Raw genomic sequence first — 18,515 nt, forward strand, 5'->3', positions numbered from 1 at the left:
TCTATGAGCAGGATCTCTTGAGAGACAAGTTCGAAGAGACTATCTGCAAAGTGCAATATAACCCAAAAAACGACTACAGCATCAACTCATAGTCAAAAATACAAAAATAGTCATCAACTTCAATGTTACAAACTGTAGTACCACCCAATTCAGTTTACACATCAATGGTGACCCACTGGTCATACTACACTGCTTTTGCACATTTTATATTATGAAAAATATTCAATAACTTCACTGCAACACACCAAATTTAGTTGACACATCACTGCTCTAATGTTGGTTATACAACACTTAGTTTGGGAAGTAATTGCACATAACAAATAAGTAGGCCTATTCTTTACACAAATTAAATTGGTACTGTACACAACTAACATAATAGTTACAACCATAGCTTTTGCATTATATTTGCTTACTAAATTTGATGGCATTACACTGTATAACAGTGTGAAGTTATTTAAAAAAAAAAAAATTCTAAAAAGGGTGAAGTTATTGATTTTATTTCATAATAAATAATCATAAAAATTATGCTTTTTTTTTATTTTATTTTTATCAAACTAAGTAATGTAGTATAACCAGCAGGAGAGCAGTGATGTGTGAACTGAATTTGGTGACCGTACAGTGTGTCACAGTGAAGCTATTGAATATGTTTAATAATATAAAATGTGCAGAAGGGTTTTGGGATTTGCACTTTGCAGACGGCCCCTTATTTGGACTTGTCTCTCATTCGTCTGGTTAGAGACAAATTTATATTATAAAGCTCGTTTTGAGGAGAATCGAGTTGTAGCTCGTTGTCTAGGTTACTGTGATTGTAAATAGGTGTCGTTTGTGTTTTTAGCTCAATAATATTGATCCGGGAAGTTTGAATAAATGTGAATATATTGCCAACTTCACTGTACTCCTTGAGTTAAGCACTGACCGCATTTCTTTATATTTGAGTCCAAGTTCAAACACTATGAAACGCTCCATTAACGTACGGAGCTCTGAAACACTGCCAGCAGGACATTAAACAGGAAGTCTGTCAGAGCTAACAAAAGGTTTTGCGTGGGAACGCAAATAACTTTGAGAGGGAACGCAAAAAAAAAAAAAAAAAAAAAAATAATTCTCACATCCTAAAAAAATGTTCCACCACGTCCCTTTAGGGGCTCCGTACATAACATACTGTAAATCATCAATTTTTTCATCAGTCCATACCAGCACAATTGCTTGTTGTAAAGCAAAATGGGAACATAACTCTGAACCACAAGGTAAAAAAAATCCTAAATGCTTTCTCCCTCCTCCCTCTTGGGCTTTTATAAATTCTTGGTCTTCCTTATTATTATTACTCCTGTTGTCACACGTCAAGGATTGCCACCTGAAACCTAAGGCATGTTCATTAGAAGACTCATTATGGCATCCCGTAATGAAACTAGACAATAAATATTTGGATATATCTAAGAGAACACCTAGTTCTGGTTCTTGAATCAAATGCAAAAATAAATAAATAAATACAATAAAATAAAAGCCATTAAGTATTTTGATTATGGCTTGAAAATGGCTTTTCTTATGATTGTAGTCTATACAACTACAAATCAACAGATACAGTAACAGACATTAGGGTACTTGTGAGTATTATTAGCTATTAGTTATTATGCATATTGACAGTGACACCTAGTGCTTGGTGTTGGTATGACATGCTTATTGTTAGCTAGCAAACATTTGTTGACTTGAGAATTATTTTACACTTTTTATGGAGAAAAAAGTTTTTTACAGAAGGAAAATTTAGCGAAAAAAAAAACTGAAAAATATAAAAATATTTATTAAATAGAAGTTTTTATCAAAAAAAAATATAGGATTTTTTTTTTTTCACTTTATGATTAAGGGCTTCTAAATACAATGAGATGTATAGTTTTATGTATACCATAGTTGTAGGTGTATAGTGTGATTAAACTTTTTACTCTACTTATTATGCAGATAATATTAAAAAATAATTCATTATTTTTAATCCTATTATTGAAAAAAATTATATTAAAAAACCTAATGCTGACATTATTACTATTATTAATTTGCTATCAACATCATCAGAATAAAATGCATTGTTGTACTTTAGTAATTTAATTCCACCCACTCTTACTTTCACAGTTCATTACTGCACTTGGGTTTTTATTTCCTACCATTAATGTTGTAATGACAGTGTAATGGTTGGCAACAGAAGAGAAAAACTGCAGAGGATCTTGGCCAGTGAACAAAAGCAGATGGCTCAGAGTGAGATAACTGACCACAGCTGGGGAGATAATAGATTTACCACGTGGTCCCTGATCCAATAAATTTGTTTCCACTGATGAAAAGGCAGTGGCCTCAGCACAGAACAGACACTGCGGCTTCATGGAAAATTCCAGGAACATTGCTTTGTTGAAAGGTGTCACAGCATTTAAGCAGTAGTAAACTTGTACTGACAGTTCTCTAAAAAAATGTAAATATGTTCTGGTTTGAATGTTAAGCTCACTGCCTTTTCTTTTCTTTTATTTATTTCTTTTTTTTAAATCCTCAATTTCCTTTGCAGTGTTTTAAAGTTATTGTCTCTTTTTTTGCAGAGAAGAAAGTTGCTTCTGTGCCATTATTAGTTGATTTGCTGTTACTTTCACTGTAGTTTGTATGGTTTGACATAATCTCTTTACGTGCTTGTTGTTGTTCCGCACTTTCTACAGTTAAAATGCCCATATGAAATGCATTTTCAATAACAAACTGAAAGACACTGATTAATTTCTTTGTGGAACACGAGAAATGAAAGTGAGGTGTTTTTCTGTCACTCTAAGCTTGAAACATACTCTGTGCAAAATGAGGACAAACACTTATACCCTTAAAAAAGAAGTATACTTCAAGTTCATTTTAAGTATACTGAATTAATGTTTAAGTATATATTTTAGTATACTTTATTTAGTAAGTATACTAATATCAATGTATTAGAAGCATACTTGTAAGCAGGGACGTCACTAGGATTGGAAGACGGGGGGCTTAGCCCCCAGGGTATTTGTAACTTGCGTTTATAGAAAATCTTACAGTGCATTTGAGTAAAAAACAACTATGTATATGTTTAGCTGTATTTGTCTCTTCAACCCCGTTACCATCTTCAACCCTGTTACCCTAGTCTCAACCCTGTCACACCTATATATTTTTTTTTTTTTAAGTTTATGAATAAGTAATTTAATGTTTGTTGAACTTAGTCAGAAATGTTCAGAGCAATCATAAGAATACTGATTTTAGTTCAAATTCTGAAGTTAAGCCATATCTTTGATCAAAAATGATAGGGTTGCTGTCACAAAAAGTGCCCATTTCAGGCTTTATAGCATAAGTGTAAAATAATATGTAAATGTTATGGTGCATGGTACAATTTCTGGTAAGCTATGCTTTTTTATTATTTCAATTCAATTAAATTATTGTAATTTGATTTAATATTGACTAATTTGGATAAATATTAGGTAACGCCTATGTACCTAATATTTATCCAAATGAGTCAATATTAAATCAAATTACAATAATTGAATTGAATTTTTCAAGATAAAAACTCACCCAATGCTGTAAACATACAGACAGCCCTATCAGCTGGTAGTATTATTTAAGGTTAAAAATAACTCAAATTAAATATAATGCGTTTTTTAATTATAATAACAACAACTTTATTTAATGATATAAGTAAAAATATAATAAATATGTAATATAGAACACATATTTAGCAAAATACTCTCTATAGCTCTTTTTTTTTTCTTGCCAACTACGTGCTAGCCTATATTATGTTCATTAAATGGCTTTCCTGAGGTAAATGTGACATAATTGTTCTCCATCTATGTTATTGAGCTCTTCACGCTGATAAAAAACACTGACTGATCGATATTATGTATGAGGAATATACATTTCGGTAAGTTGTAGCCTACTACTGTATCTTTCACTAGTGTTCGTGTTTTTTTACTATTAGCTAGTAGAGATGATCGGTTCACGTGCGCTAGGGATCCGTCACATCACATTTACAAGCGCCAAAACGGTATTTATTGTTTGAATTTCGTAATAAAATTGACAGAATCTGAGAATTGAGATTCTTTTATATCATAAGTAACCTGCTCTGTCTAGTCTGTTGGTCTCCGTGTCCTCTTTGCTTCGCGATTTTTCTGTGCGTGAGAAAATGGATGTGTGGTGTGAGAGCGTGTGAAAAGTGTCAATTGCGTGTGTCTCACGGTGAATGCGTGAGAGTTGGCAGGTCCAACTTCCGACTTTTCGGCTATTTTTTGTAGCTGGATATATATCATTTGTTGCGTCTAAATATGAATGAGGATACGGTTATTGATAAATCGAATTGTTATTGTTGGTCTTATTATCATTTAGGGGGGCTTAGGAACATTTTGGGGTAGCTTCAGCCCCCCTAAAATAGGTCTAACGACGTCCCTGCTTGTAAGTGTACTGTTTCAATATACGTGGGACTAAATGGGCCCACTTTTTAGTATATAAAAGTATTTTAATTGTAACTAGTAAACTTTGAGTACACTACTAGTTTAGAAGTTTTTCATTTCTACTGAAACTATACTAGGCCTACAAGTGAACTTATAGTTTAGTTTATGAAAGTACTCTTTGAAGTATACTCTCAGTAAATTACCTAGTTATGGCATGAAACTCTAGATGGCACAGGTTGATAAGTCTTTGAGTCATTTGGTAGCGATCACATTATCTACATGGCACAGCTGATTGGTTGCTGTTGCATCAGCGTCCAATGAGCTGCCACTCAACTTTCAAACAAATACCGGGGTGTTGCTGGTAGCAGTATGCAGTGAGCTTTCAGAAACGCTTTCAGAACGCACCTGGAATCAACATCTAAGATAAGTGATTGATGTTTTATTCCACATCTCTGTGCATATTGTGTGGTCTGGTTATTAATTCCTAAACCGAGCAATCTTTGTAGCAGCCAAATCACCCTGTAGCCCAAGACTGGTTGCCCACTGAAGCTAAGCAGGGTTGAGCCTGGTCAGGACCTGGATGTGAGACCTCCTGGGAAAACTAGATTGCTGCTGGAAGAGGTGTTAGTGAGGCCAGCAGGGGGTGCTCACCCTGTGGTCTGTGTGGGTGCTAACGCCCCAGTATAGTGATGGGGACACTATACTGTCAAAAAGCACCGTCTTTCGGATAAGACGTTAAACCGAGGTCCTGACTCTCTGTGGTCACAAAAAATTCCAGGATGTCTTTCGAAAGACTAGGGGTGTAACCCCGGCATCCTGGCCAAATTTGCCCAGTGGCCTCTGTCCATCATGGCCTCCTAATCATCCATATATACTCATTGGCTTCATAATTCTTTCTCCTCTCCACCAATAAGCTGGTGAGTGGTGGGCGTTCTGGCGCAATATGGCTGCCGTCGCATCATCCAGGTGGTGGTTGAGGAGATCCCCCCCTTCTATATAAAGCGCTTGGAGTGCTGAGAAAAGCGTTATATAAATGAATGAATTATTATTATTATTATTATTATCATTACAAGTTTAAACTAGTTTCATGTTAGAAATGTTTTTAAATAGCGTCATGTCAACAGTGCACAAGTGAATCACTGAAGCATATAGCAGCAGTGTTTAATGCATGCAGCAGCAGCGGTCTATTGTATGTCTTTGCTGTTTTATATACTGTTAGCATTGATATGAAAACAGTTAAAGTAATATAAGCAATTGCGATTTAAACGGCATTTACCATATTAGTGGTATAGCTTAATGATGCATCATTTTATTCCAAGAGCAATGTTTCCATTAGCTTTGCTAAATGTGTGTGGTTGATTCAGATGCTAAAAGAACAATCAGTTAAACTAAGCGTCATGTGTAGTCTTGTGGAGTAATGTTCAAGTGATGTAGCATTATGCAGTTGTGTCTACGCAGCAGACAATGGTGTATTGTTTGTATCTCTGAGTACGCAGTCTAAGATATGGATGTGAAGGTTAAAGTAAAACAAGCATTCACATTCAATGGGATTACATGTTAGCTGAAAAAAAGATAGATAGATAGATAGATAGATAGATAGATAGATATTATTAATAGCTTCATTTATATTATACATTTCATAAAAATATAATAAATTAATCTATTTTCATTTATATATTAACATTTTATATCTTATTTTCACATTAACCCCTTGCTCGGCAGGGATCACTGGTGATCCCAGATTTTTGTTGTTCAAAATGCATTACTCTTTAAAACATCACACTCTTACTTGATCTGGACAAAATCAGCATCATAAGGAAGGTTTAAGACTCCAGCTTCGATATTTGACCACTGTTTATGATTAAACTGGTTTGCAGTGAATTAAATTTTTTAATTTATTCCAGGAGTGCAAAATAATTAATCTGTAACGTTCGTTATTTTGAATAGAAATCATTACTCACACAACATTCATTCTCGTCTTCTCCGGTTTATTTGTGCTCAAATACATATACAGAATCCGCTAGGGCAATTATTACAATGGTGCGCATATTTGGAGAAATAATGATTAATAATCACATGTTAGTAAAATATTTTCGTCATACAGAATAACAGTCCTATTCATTTTTCACTGAATTATGCGATCTGAAGAGCTCAAACAGCGCACGTAGCGAGATGTGTATCTCCTCTTCCTGATTTGCGTGACTTTTGACCTCAAACTAATATGATTCGCTGTACAGCTGTCAATCATCTGACGTGCTTCAACGTGACCTCTTCTGCATGACGCGTCCTGTGTATACTTCCTGATTCTGGACATCCGTGATAAACAAAGCGAAAGTGACATCTCTTCACCGAAACAAGTTCTAATAAATGCACGATTTAAGTATATGTGTTTTGTGTGTTATTTTCGTGCGATTTGGGGTATTTTTATATGAATAAAAAATAAAGGTAAGGATAAGCATAGCCCATAGCTTCATATAAAATGCTAAAAATAACATATTTCAAAAAAATTTTTTGCCTTGAAACCATTCTAAACCGCGACCGGAATATGATACAAACACTCGATGGTGTTTAAAAGTGAGCTTCACTGTAAAAAGTGAACAGTTGGATCAACTTAAAAAAATTACTTCAATTGGTAACACCTAAAGAAATTAAGTTTTCTCAACTTAAATTATCACGTTTTTCACGATAAATGTGATCATTTAAGTTGAGAATACTTAATTTGTTTAGGTGTTACCAATTGAAGTAATTTTTTTAAGTTGATCCAACTATTCACTTTTTACAGTGTTTAAATAAAAGTGTAATATTAATCAATTAAATTGTGTCATGTAGCTTGAGGCTAACTGTTGTGCTAATGGACCTGCTGCAGGAGCTTTCTATTCCATAATATATATATTTTTAAAAGGATTCGCATTTCAATAAGTTCCAATAATAGTTTTCTGTTGTTTGTTTTCTAACAAGACTTAAGTTAATGCGTGGATTATTCGTCTATAGGGGGTTACAGGTGTAAATGACCAAGCCTTATGCCAGAAGAAAGGCTATAATGGCTGAATTCAAACAAAAGAATAAGGATAAAAGAATAATGAAGATTAAGTCTCATACCGGCAGAGGTGTGAAAGGTTCGTCCATTTAAATGAAAAGAACATGAATGGGCCAGTTCTCCTGCCAGACATTAGTCAGAGACTGTAAATTGGTGTTTAGAGGGCAATAAACTATTTGATGAGAAACTTGTTTGCCTTCTGTGAAACTTCTCCAAATCCTCCCCTGACATGGTCTCACAATAGGCTTCATAAAATGCATAATTTTCGAGATATCATTCTCAGATTTGAAATGAAGCATGACCACAGTTGTGGCTACACTTTAGTTGTGGTTATAAGTTGCTATCCTAAATTCACATAATATTTTTATACATTTAATAAATATATTCTTAATATTTGTTGTTTTTGTTTTTGTTTTTTAGTTTTGTTGGTTATGTTTCTATTCATAATGACTTATGAGCAGCAACCTTTTTATTCTGGGTATGTCATGTATGCAGCACTTGCCAAAATGGGGGGTGTTGTTAAGTATAATGCTAACATTTTCACTTTTCTACTGTCCAGTGATAATTTGGAAAGAAAACTTTAATTGTGTGGAAAGGGGCAATTAAATGGCACACAGAATGTGTTTTTTACATTCCATTGTGCTACTTTTCTATCGTTTTTAATGTAAACATCACTCTAGACGTAATTGACTGTTGCGCTCTCATCTCGCTTCCATAATTTTGCAGAATATCGTGCATGATGCGGCTTTCTAAAACGTGGCACTCAAGTTAAAATACCATATTTTAAAAACACTGAACTGCGTCCCGCAAAAACGCGCCCTATGTAAATGGCCCCTGACTGATTAAAAGGTAAACCGCACGTGCTTAGCCTATTTCAGTGCTTTTATTTAAGCAGACAGTCTGCCTCGTACATTCAGTTTAAAGGGGTGGTTGATTGCGATTTCACTTTTTTCATTTTAAATAGTGTGTACTGTTGCTGCTGGTGTATGAACAGTATCTGCAAAGTTGCTGCGCTGAAAGTTCACCGTAAGCAGAGATATCTTCTTTTAAAAATCAGGAAGTTTAATGCCTACAAAAACGACTCGAATGGGACTACAACGAGATACTTCCCGGGTTTTATACGTAACTAACCCACATCAACCCTCCCTCCGGAATATGCAAAAAAGGGGGCATGGTCATGTTTCTGCGGCTTTGTCGAAGAGGAAGAGTTAGAGTGGAGAGCTGTAGCTATGCCGTCGAAAGTGTGTTATTTTCACCCAGCTGTCAGGTCTTCTGTGTCTGGGCTTCCTACGGACGCTGTAGTTCGTCAACAATGGCTAAAATGTATGTTTGATTATGTTCCTGAAAATTACAATCGTAATTTAGCTCTCTGTGCTGCGCATTTTACGGAAGACAGCTTCCAGAATCTCCACGAATTCAATGCCGGATTCAACAAGAAACTGTTACTAAAACATGAAGCAGTTCCAACTTTAAAACCAGAGGCAGCAATTGTTGGGCCACAACCTGTAAGTAAGACTTAATAATTTTAAATGTATTTGCATGTATAATTTCAGACGTAATGTTTTAGTTTTATCAAGGACGTAAACAAATGCCAGCGCTGGCTTTAGTAGCCACTTAGTTTGTGTGTCTATGACAAACGCGTACAAACATTTTGGACCTGAATTTGTAATTCTGTACTAATATTGTAAATGTATTTTCCATGTATACTTTATGACGGAATTTTTCGATTTGATCAAGAACGTAAACCAACGCTGTTTGTTTATAGTAGCCAGTTAGTTCGATGCTATTTTGTGTGTATAAGACAAACGTGTATAAAGTTAAAAAAATTATATGTAATCGATAAAACAATAACTTTAAAAAAACGGTATTACTCAGTCATGTATATTAAATGTTTAATCAGGAGAAAATCGTATCTCAAAAGCTAACAAGCAGCAGTAGCATTTTCAAGTAACAGAGTATCGAAATTCTTATATAATAATAGTAGAATAGAATAATAATAGAAAAACTTACCATTCAGAAACGTTTTGTAAGAGCCGTGTTTGCGGAGGTTCTGCTTGACTCTCTTTATTGCTGCTTTCTGGGTCTGATTCTGGCTCAAACTGATACGGCAGTATTGACACCATTATTTACATTTGACCGGAGCACAATGCAACTTTCGCCCGTAAAGGTAATGGGCGTGAACTTTCCGACAACGTGCACTACGCAGTTTAGCCAATTACAACACACCGGCCCAACTAACCAATCTGAGCCCATTGCCTGTTTCTGAGGGAGTGGTTTCATAGAATCAGGAAGTCAACCGGTCGTTCAAATGACAGAGGAGAAAACGGCTTACAATAAAGGTGAAATTTATGAAAAATAAGGCTTTAAAAAAAACAACAACCCGAAGACATGTTATATTGCACCCCATAAACACAATCATGCAAAGAAAAAAAGCAGTAAACCACCCCTTTAACAGGACTAACAGCAAGCTAAAGAGGGCAAGGTTTCAACTGAACTAGGTTATACATATGCATTTTAAACACTTACATTATGTTCTTGCTCCGTCCATGCAATAAATGCACATTCTTAAATGAGCGAGGTTTTCTAGCTAATTTCATCTTTGGTATGAATCAAAAATCAATCAGGGCTGTATATTAATATTTAGGCTACAAGTAAATATGAAGATACATATTCACAAAGGTACAACTCCTCGTAATTCACACCTGATAGCACACAAACATTTCTGCCCGACTTCGCGTGATTGTCAATGCACAAATTGTAAAATCAGATTAATACTATCTGTTCCTAAATTATGATTGGGTGGGCAAGGCAGATGTCTGGGTGGGCTCAGCCCACCCCTGCTCATGCCTAGAATCGGCCCCGCACAGCATGTATTTCTAGTGTTAAGCTGGTCAGTAAGGTAGCCAAGGAGCACACAGCCTTAGGTCTCCTGCTTTGTTGGGGGGTTAAATCATGCATGTTAAATGTGCAGCAGCAGCAGCAGCATGTATTACATGCTCACAGCAATGTCTGTGAATGCATTGGCAGTAGCAAGTCTCCGTACTTGCTCTGCAGCAGCGTAGTAGATCTATTCCGCCAAGACCAAATACAATAACATTGTCATATCCATTATCATTACCATGCCAATCTCTATTACCATACCAATCTCCCGAGAGTTGTCATGACAGAACTACTAGTTTAGTAGTTTTATACTGCAAGTATACTTGTAAGTTTTCTGTAAGTGAACATACCATCATACTTACAATTTACTATTTATATTTTATGTTTGCACCTTTAGTATACTACTATGTTCCTATTTAGGTATTATTTTTTTATAGACTACTTGAAATAACTTTAACTGTAGGCTACTTTAACTGTCATGGGGATGAAGGTAGATGAACCCAAAAGCAGACTGAATGCTCACACACAATTTATTGTAGACAAAACTGAGAAAACAAAAACCACGAGGGGGCAAAACAAGACAAGAGGCAATTAGCCTTGACTAAAGGTGTGTTCGACATCGGCTGCGGCTGGATGTAACCGATCGGCGAGAGTAGCCGCGTGCAGGCGGGGAGGAGCTGCAAACGGAGACGTGAAGTCGGACACTTTCTGGTTCCCGTAGTGACCGCTCAAGTGGTGTTTGCATACTTTACCACAGCTGAAGTGAAATAAATGCAATATTTGCCAAATAATGTTTCAGAGACATTTTCATTCAATAATTTATGTACTGCTTCATACAGCGTCTGTTTGAACAAGAATAAAGTTAAACATAAGCTACTATCAATGAAGTGGAGTGTACGTTTTTTAATCAGTTTTAATTTAGCCTAATAAACATGACACAATATAACATAGCAACTACATGAAAAGAGTGTTTACTGTTATACAAAACTGATTTGTGAGCGTTAGAGGAACTAAAGGTGTTCGGATAAACACGAAAAACACGTGATCGTTGTCATGCAGTGAATCCGGCCAATCGTGGAACAGCTGTGTCGTCATCAGCCCTCGTGCAGCCAGTGCAGCCGCTCTTGAGAAGCTGCGCTGGCTGAGTTCTATGGCTACTCTCGAATCACTCTCGCGGTACTTTGATGGCATACGTCACAGTCACGTGGCGTCGGCGCTGGATCAAGTCGGACAAAATTTCTAACCGGCATGCACTGCTTCAAGTCAGCCACTGATCGGTCTGCGCAGAGCTGCATGAAGTCGAACAAGCCTTAAGACTCGACTTGACCTTGACGATGACTAGACAGTGGTGATGTTACATATGACACTGAAGCTTCGATGCGCGTATCACATAAGCGACACAATTTGTAGTGAAGCCCCGTATCGAGGCGTGTATTGGTTTACTAGAGTCACGTGATCGATGACAAACGAAGCCTCACTTTCTGACCAGTCACGTGCGCGTTTCGCTTTGGGTGTCAGAAGGCTCGAACTTCAGATCGTATTTAACGAGTCATTGTTGCCTCAGTCTGGTTGATATTTACAATTATTGATATTGACATTTAATAACAGACGATCCTATCAGACAATGTCCTTATTCATTGTGTGTGTGTGTGTGTGTGTGTGTGTGTAGAAAGAGAGAGAGAGAGAGAGAGAGAGAGAGAGAGAGAGAGAGAGAGAGAGAGAGAGAGAGAGAGAGAGAGAGAGAGAGAGAGAGAGAGAGAGAGAGAGAGAGAGAGAGAGAGAGAGTAGGCCTACATTAAATCTTATTGAATCATAAGCTTATAAGCTATTATATTTTATTGTCACACTTTAATGGGAAAATGAATTTATTTAATGATCAAATCAAACACAAACATGTAAGGCTTTCATTTGTACACATAACATTGAAACTATGGAGTGTGTTGTGGTTGCTTCATCTGCCAGAGCTTCTAACCGTCTATGCTTCTAACACAGGCTTCTGGCTGCTTTATTTTAAATAAGCACCAGATGGCGCTGTTCTCACACTCTCGAAGCTTTGAATCTTTTCCCGGAACAGTCAGGGGAAAGCCTCAATGATTCATGAGGCTTCATTTCCCCATCCCTACTAGACAGTAACTAACAGCAAAACAATTCTCACTATACGTTAAACAGGATTCCAGACAAAGTACTCACAGAGGTATATCATAAAGATAGACAGTGTTTGACAATGAACCGACAAAGGACAGAGAAACACAAGGGGGTTATAAAGGGAGGCTAAAAATGAACACAACAGGTGAGACTAATATGGTAATAATTACAAAACGAGGATAACAAGGGGGCGGGGTTAGAAACGAGACAAAGCAAGCACATGGCCCAAACAAATGGCCATGTGCTGCACATAAAAACATGGGCTGTCATGATTCTGCCTCAAGACGAGAGAAAATCAAGAACAAGATGGCAGAATCATGACATTAACTCTTTCCATTTATTTAATTTGTTTATTTCATCCTACATTCATCCTTTGTTTATCAACACTTGAATGTGGGTAATTTTCACTAAAAAAGCCACAATCGAAAAAAGTATTTTCAAACAATATAAGTTTATCAGTATGTATTAAGAAAGTATGTTAAACTATGTGAAAAAAGTAGGGGTGAGCGCGGCATAAGACATCAGATAGCATTTTAAGCTGTCAAATGGCCATGTTACAATATGCCCCTTAAATGTTACACTGTACCCCACAAATGGGGAATGTTGAAACATTCCACTTCCATTCTTTCGGGGTAAATAAAGAAAAAAGTATACACTGTCTTAATGAAATAAAACCACATAATTGTACTAGACATATGTGAAATTAATATGGGGAAAAATAAATACTCTGAACCCTAAGTGGATATACACAAACTGAGAAAGTCAAAAAGTGTTAGGTTGTGCCCCACTCTCCCCTATTTAATAGGCTACTCAAACAAAAGAGTAAGCACAACTACAAGCCAAGTAGGCCTATACTTAGAATACTTAATACTCGATCAAAAGATTGCGTACAATTATAGGCCAAACATACTTCTGTCAGTATACGTCAAGTATACTTAAGTACAATTTCTAGTGGACTGAAAGTATAGCACACTTGAATAAGCTTCTTTTTATTTTGTTTATTTGTTTTATTTATTTTTTGCATAAGGGTATGCAAGATTGTTTTTATTAATTGTTTTGATAAAGATAAAGATAAGAATTTATGCTGATATTGTCCAAAACCCTTTTTTACCTTGGGTGTTTTTAAATCTTTGAATGGCACTGCCTATAGGCCTGTATATATTTACTTATTATGAAACTCTTCTCATATGACACAAATCAACCAGCATGTGAGTCATTTGTTGCTTAGTGATGATCATGCTAATGTTAGACAGATCTGTGCAGATGCTGCACAAAATAGTATTTACATCATGACTTATAAATTTAAGAATTGCTGAATCTGCAGAGCTTTTAAATTAACTTTCCTTTAGGGGTTTTACAAGCCACTGATGTTGTCTTTTTCGTAGAGATGGTTTGTCTAATTATAGATTCATATTTAATCTATGAATCATAACTCAACAAATTGGCTAGTAAATTGACAGCATTACCCGAAATGGGTGATTTTCATTTGGTGGGTGCTCATTTCAAACCATGTTATATGATTTAATTACTGAGTGTCTCCACTGTAACTTGTTATGGTATTAGTCCTAAATAAGAAGATCATGAAGATGTTGATGCAAAGAGATCATAAGATAATTTTAAAGACCCAGATGATTAGCATTTAAATAATACTGTAGCTTAGGTCTGAGATGTCTTACCTCTGGGGCCAGGGTTTCCCTTGATGATGCTCTGAAGCATCACCTCTGATCCAGAAGCTTCCGATATGGGGGCCTCTGCGGGGTTCTCCTCCACAGACATACAGAAGTCATCTGGTGGGTCTTCTGGGAGGATCGGGCAACAGTTGTTACACAAAGTGATGATTAGGTAACCCATCATGAAGTCATTACAACCTCACAATGTCTAGTCATCTGTCTCTGGTTACAAATTACTGTAGTGATCTAAATTTAAACATTATGCTCAAAACACAATTTTATTCTGTTCCTGCAATGCAGTAAAATAGGATGTGTCTGATCTTTGAGTTTTATAGGAGTATTCCGCATTCAGTTCAAGTTAAGATCAATACCCAGCATTTGGCGGCATGTTTATTACCACACAAAATAATTTCCATCAGTCCCTCCTTTTCTTTAAAAAAAAATTGAAATTAAAGTAAGCCATTTGCAATGGAAATGAATGGTACCAATTAATAATCATTAAAATACTCAATGTTTCAACAATATAGCCACAAGACATAAATTGTCATGATTCTGCCTTTGTGTCCCAGGTCTTCTCTTGTCTTGAGGCAGGATCATGACAGACTCATGTTTTATGTGTAAGCACATGGCCATTTGTTTGGGCTGTGTGCTTGCGTTGTCTTGTCACCTTACCCTGCCCCCTTGTTATCTCATCTTGTAATTATTATATCATCGCTTACACCTGTGTTCCTGATTAGTTTGTTCCCTATTTAATCCCCTCATGTTTTCTGTCCTGCGTTGGTACATTGTCAAACATTGTGTGTAAAACGCTGACAGTCTTGCAAGTACTTTGTCTGAATCCTGTTTAATGAGAGTTATGAGTTAGTGTTGCTGTTTGTTTCCTGTCAAGTCATCGTCGAGTCAGAATCTTGTCTTTGTAGATTATCTTGTCTTTATAGATTATCTTGTCTTAGTCAAGGAGAACTCTCCTCCTGTCCTGTTTTGCCCCCTCGTGGGTTTTGTTTTCTGTTTAGTGTTGTAATAAACCTTGAGTGTCTGCATATCATCTGTGTTTGGGTTCTCTCCTTCAACCACATGACATAAATATGTTAACATGATTTTATTGTGGAAAATTTGCTCACTAACCTTTTCTGTGGAAAACTATATCGAATTTTACAGCTAGCCTTGACAACATATAGCTAAGTCCTTAAAACGGCTCTATCAGTGATTTATACAGATTAACAGCACACATCACAAACAACTTTTAACAAGAAATAATCTGAGTGCCTTTATAAAATTATAAGCTGCACACATGCCTGCAGTTAAATTCTCTAAAAATGGTCCCCATTCTTTTTACATTGTAAGCACTTCAGCATAACCTACATGTTTACTTTTCTTTTCTTTTTTTTTTTTTTCTTTTTTGTTGTTTTAAGTAAATTAGGAACAAACCAAAGTTATTTTTTGTGGTAAACATTATGCCACAAATTATGTTGATTGAGCTTAACCTATATTGAACCCAGAATATTCCTTTAAACATGTCCTTTAATCAGATTTATTTATGAACGTTCATCCAGTTAACTGCAATGCTTGACATTTAACAGCATTTACATGCTATATTTTAACCTACTGTACCTGGTTAACTTAATGTTTCTGGAAGAAGTTTTACCTCTGTTTCTTCTGACTGTTTTTTCTTCATTTTTGTTCGCTTCCTTTTGACCAAACTCTGCTTTATCTGCCTCTTCATCCACAGGCTTATTTTCAGCCACAATAGTAGGTATGGTTACTTTAGGTGCAAGTGATGAGTCTTTTTTCTCCTCTCTCTCCTTAAATGATTTTGGGAGCGTTGAAACTGAACCAAACAACCTTGGAGGTTTTAGGGGTGCTTGCAACAAACCCACTTGCATTATGGGTTGGGAAGGTGGTATTTCTACAGGTGACTTTGGTAATTTGCAAGATACATTTATCCTTGGTACCCTTGGTGAGCACTGTCCTGGTATTTTACTGAAAGCAACCTTTTCATTGATGGCTTTTCTGTCTAACAATTGCCTGGGGTTAGAATTAATCCTGCACTGGTTTTCTGTAATATCAGGGGGTGCTTTCCATTCATGTTGTGTTGAGTCCTCTGGCACTTTCTTTTTCGGTAGTTCTGATGATTCTTCGTTTGGCAAGGCTGAGCATTGTTTTTTTGCCTCTGGTAAATTATTTGAATTAGTATATTTTTTCTCTCTTGTATCTTCCACCTTCTGAATTATCTGGGCTTGAACTGACCCAATGTTTCCAGTAGACTGTTTGTCAGTCTGGGTGAGCTGATCCATTGAAAAGGCTTTCTTGATGTTGGACTTTCTGACAAGTTTCTTTATTCGGTGAAGCTCTTCTGAGAGTTTACTCTGAAAACCTTTCTCTACATAGGTTGACTGTTCCTCCAGAGAGGATGCTTTCTGCTTGAAGAAAGACCTCTTAAGTGCTACATCACTCTTGATGTTGTCTTGGGGCTTCCCTGCTTTACTCCTTCCATCCTCAGAACTGCAGAATGATGTTTGATTGAAACCCCGTGAAAGTCTTGATGAAGACACCATTGGAATGTTACTGCTGTGTCTTTGTTCTTCAAAAGCTCTCACTTTGTCTAATATTTTGGAACTTGGCTGTGTCACTTTGGGAGTTTGGATAGAGGATGCTTCTTGGGAACTACTGCTTTGAGATGAAGCAGAGATTTTCGATATCTTAACAGGGAGTTCAGATCCATTCATGGCTGTTTTGGTGCCATTGTGGGCAGTTGTTCGATCTACACCACTTAAGGTAATGGGGCTTTGAGCTTTTTGGAATGCCTGGGTTTGGACAAATAAAGAAGCTTTCCTTGTTTTAAAGTCCAATTGGTCCCTGAAATGAGGGTAATTGTGGAAAATGTTGTGTTATGACGGAAGGTAAAAATAATAAAATGGCAAAGTGAAAAAAATCTAAATGGTCAAACACAGCATGCACACAGAAAAACATGTTGAAACGTAAAACATTGTGGAAGATGAATAAATCCAAAATAAAACAAAGGCATGCAAAAAGGTTTGTACAAAAAAGCCATGGCAAACATTTTCACAGCATATCAAAACATGATGCAAGTGGAGTCTGAGGAAAGTGGAAATCAATAAAACATAAATAAATGGCTGCAATAAATGAAAAATAATGTAATGGAAATTATTTTTAAAATGTTCCTTTAGACCAGAGGTCTTCAATCCTGCTCCTGGAGAGCCACTGTCCTGCAAAGTTTAGTTCCAACCCTAATCAAACACACCTGAATCAGCTCATCAACCACTTCAGAATTGCTTGAGTATTCAAAGGCAGGTGTGCTGAAGCAGGTTGGAACTAAACTCTGCAGGACAGTGGCTCTCCAGGAGCAGGATTGAAGACCTCTGCTTTAGACCCATTGTAAACTAAATTGAAAACAAATAAATAAAAATAAATTGTAACCCCCTAATTCAAGTTATTTTGTGCCTTTTCATATCCAGCATGCCAGCACTCATTCTTGAACACTGTAAATGGAAAAGGTCCTTCTTCGATAGAGGCTCAAAACACTGCCATAGTAGTCACTGGCTAAAGACATACTCTCCTCTGACCCCACTGCAACGTAGTACACACTAATTTGTGAGGCCCGCACAAGAGCTTCAATCCCCAGGTGTCTGACCGGAGGGCTCTCAACACACCCAGCATTTGCTTGCCTTCCAGGTGACAAGGGATCCTCAAGACCAGGAGCTCTAGAGCCCAAGGTTCGCATTTCCCTCTCCACTACTAGACCATCACTTGGGATTTGGGAAAGCATTGCTCTCCCCCTGCCTGAAAATACATAATTACCTGTTATATAATAATAATATTAAATCTTTTTTTTTATTTTTTTTTTATCAATCAGTTAAATAGATGAATTGATTGATTCAAAAACATTTATGAATTCTAAGCTTTACTTTGGAAGCTTGTTTCTGCCATGGAATAAAAATTAAAAAAGTAATTCTTACTTTTTCCCCCCCAGAATCGCGTGAATTAAAGTCTCTTAAAGTGAAATAAATATCTCTCGCAATTCTGACTTTACATCTCACAATTCTGATTTTATAACACACAATTGTGTGTTATGAAGTCAGAATTGTGAGATATAAACAGTATTTTTTTTTTCTCAGAACTGGACTTTATAACTCACTATTGTGAGTTTATATCTCACAATTCCGAGAAAATAAGTCAGAATGGCGAGATATAGCTAAACTAGCAACTGTGAGAAAAAAAGTCAGAATTGCGAATTTATATCATGCAATTCTGACATAATTCACAAATGAGGAAAAAGTCCGATAATATTCATATAAGTTCATATACATTTTGAAATAAAAGGTCACAATTATATATATATATATA

The 18,515-nt window shown here is 36.3% G+C and overlaps 1 protein-coding gene across 10 annotated transcripts in view; it reads right to left on the reverse strand.

Moving 5' to 3' along the window:
* spega (striated muscle enriched protein kinase a) overlaps window positions 1-18,515 on the reverse strand; it is a 128,347-nt gene that overhangs the window by 55,051 nt on the left and 54,781 nt on the right. For 7 of the 10 annotated variants that reach the window (XM_079883270.1, XM_079883268.1, XM_079883275.1 and 4 more), the window contains 3 exons: window positions 17,822-17,951; window positions 15,796-17,006; window positions 14,157-14,279 (listed from right to left, as the gene is read on the reverse strand). In XM_079883270.1, the coding sequence (XP_079739396.1) occupies window positions 14,157-14,279; window positions 15,796-17,006; window positions 17,822-17,951 (1,464 nt within the window). The remainder of the gene's footprint in view (window positions 1-14,156; window positions 14,280-15,795; window positions 17,007-17,821; window positions 17,952-18,515) is intronic. The other 3 variants (XM_079883273.1, XM_079883272.1, XM_079883274.1) reach the window with 2 other exon arrangements.

This window comes from Squalius cephalus (assembly GCF_949319135.1).
Source record: "Squalius cephalus genome assembly, chromosome: 10".
Classification (NCBI taxonomy): domain Eukaryota; kingdom Metazoa; phylum Chordata; class Actinopteri; order Cypriniformes; family Leuciscidae; genus Squalius; species Squalius cephalus.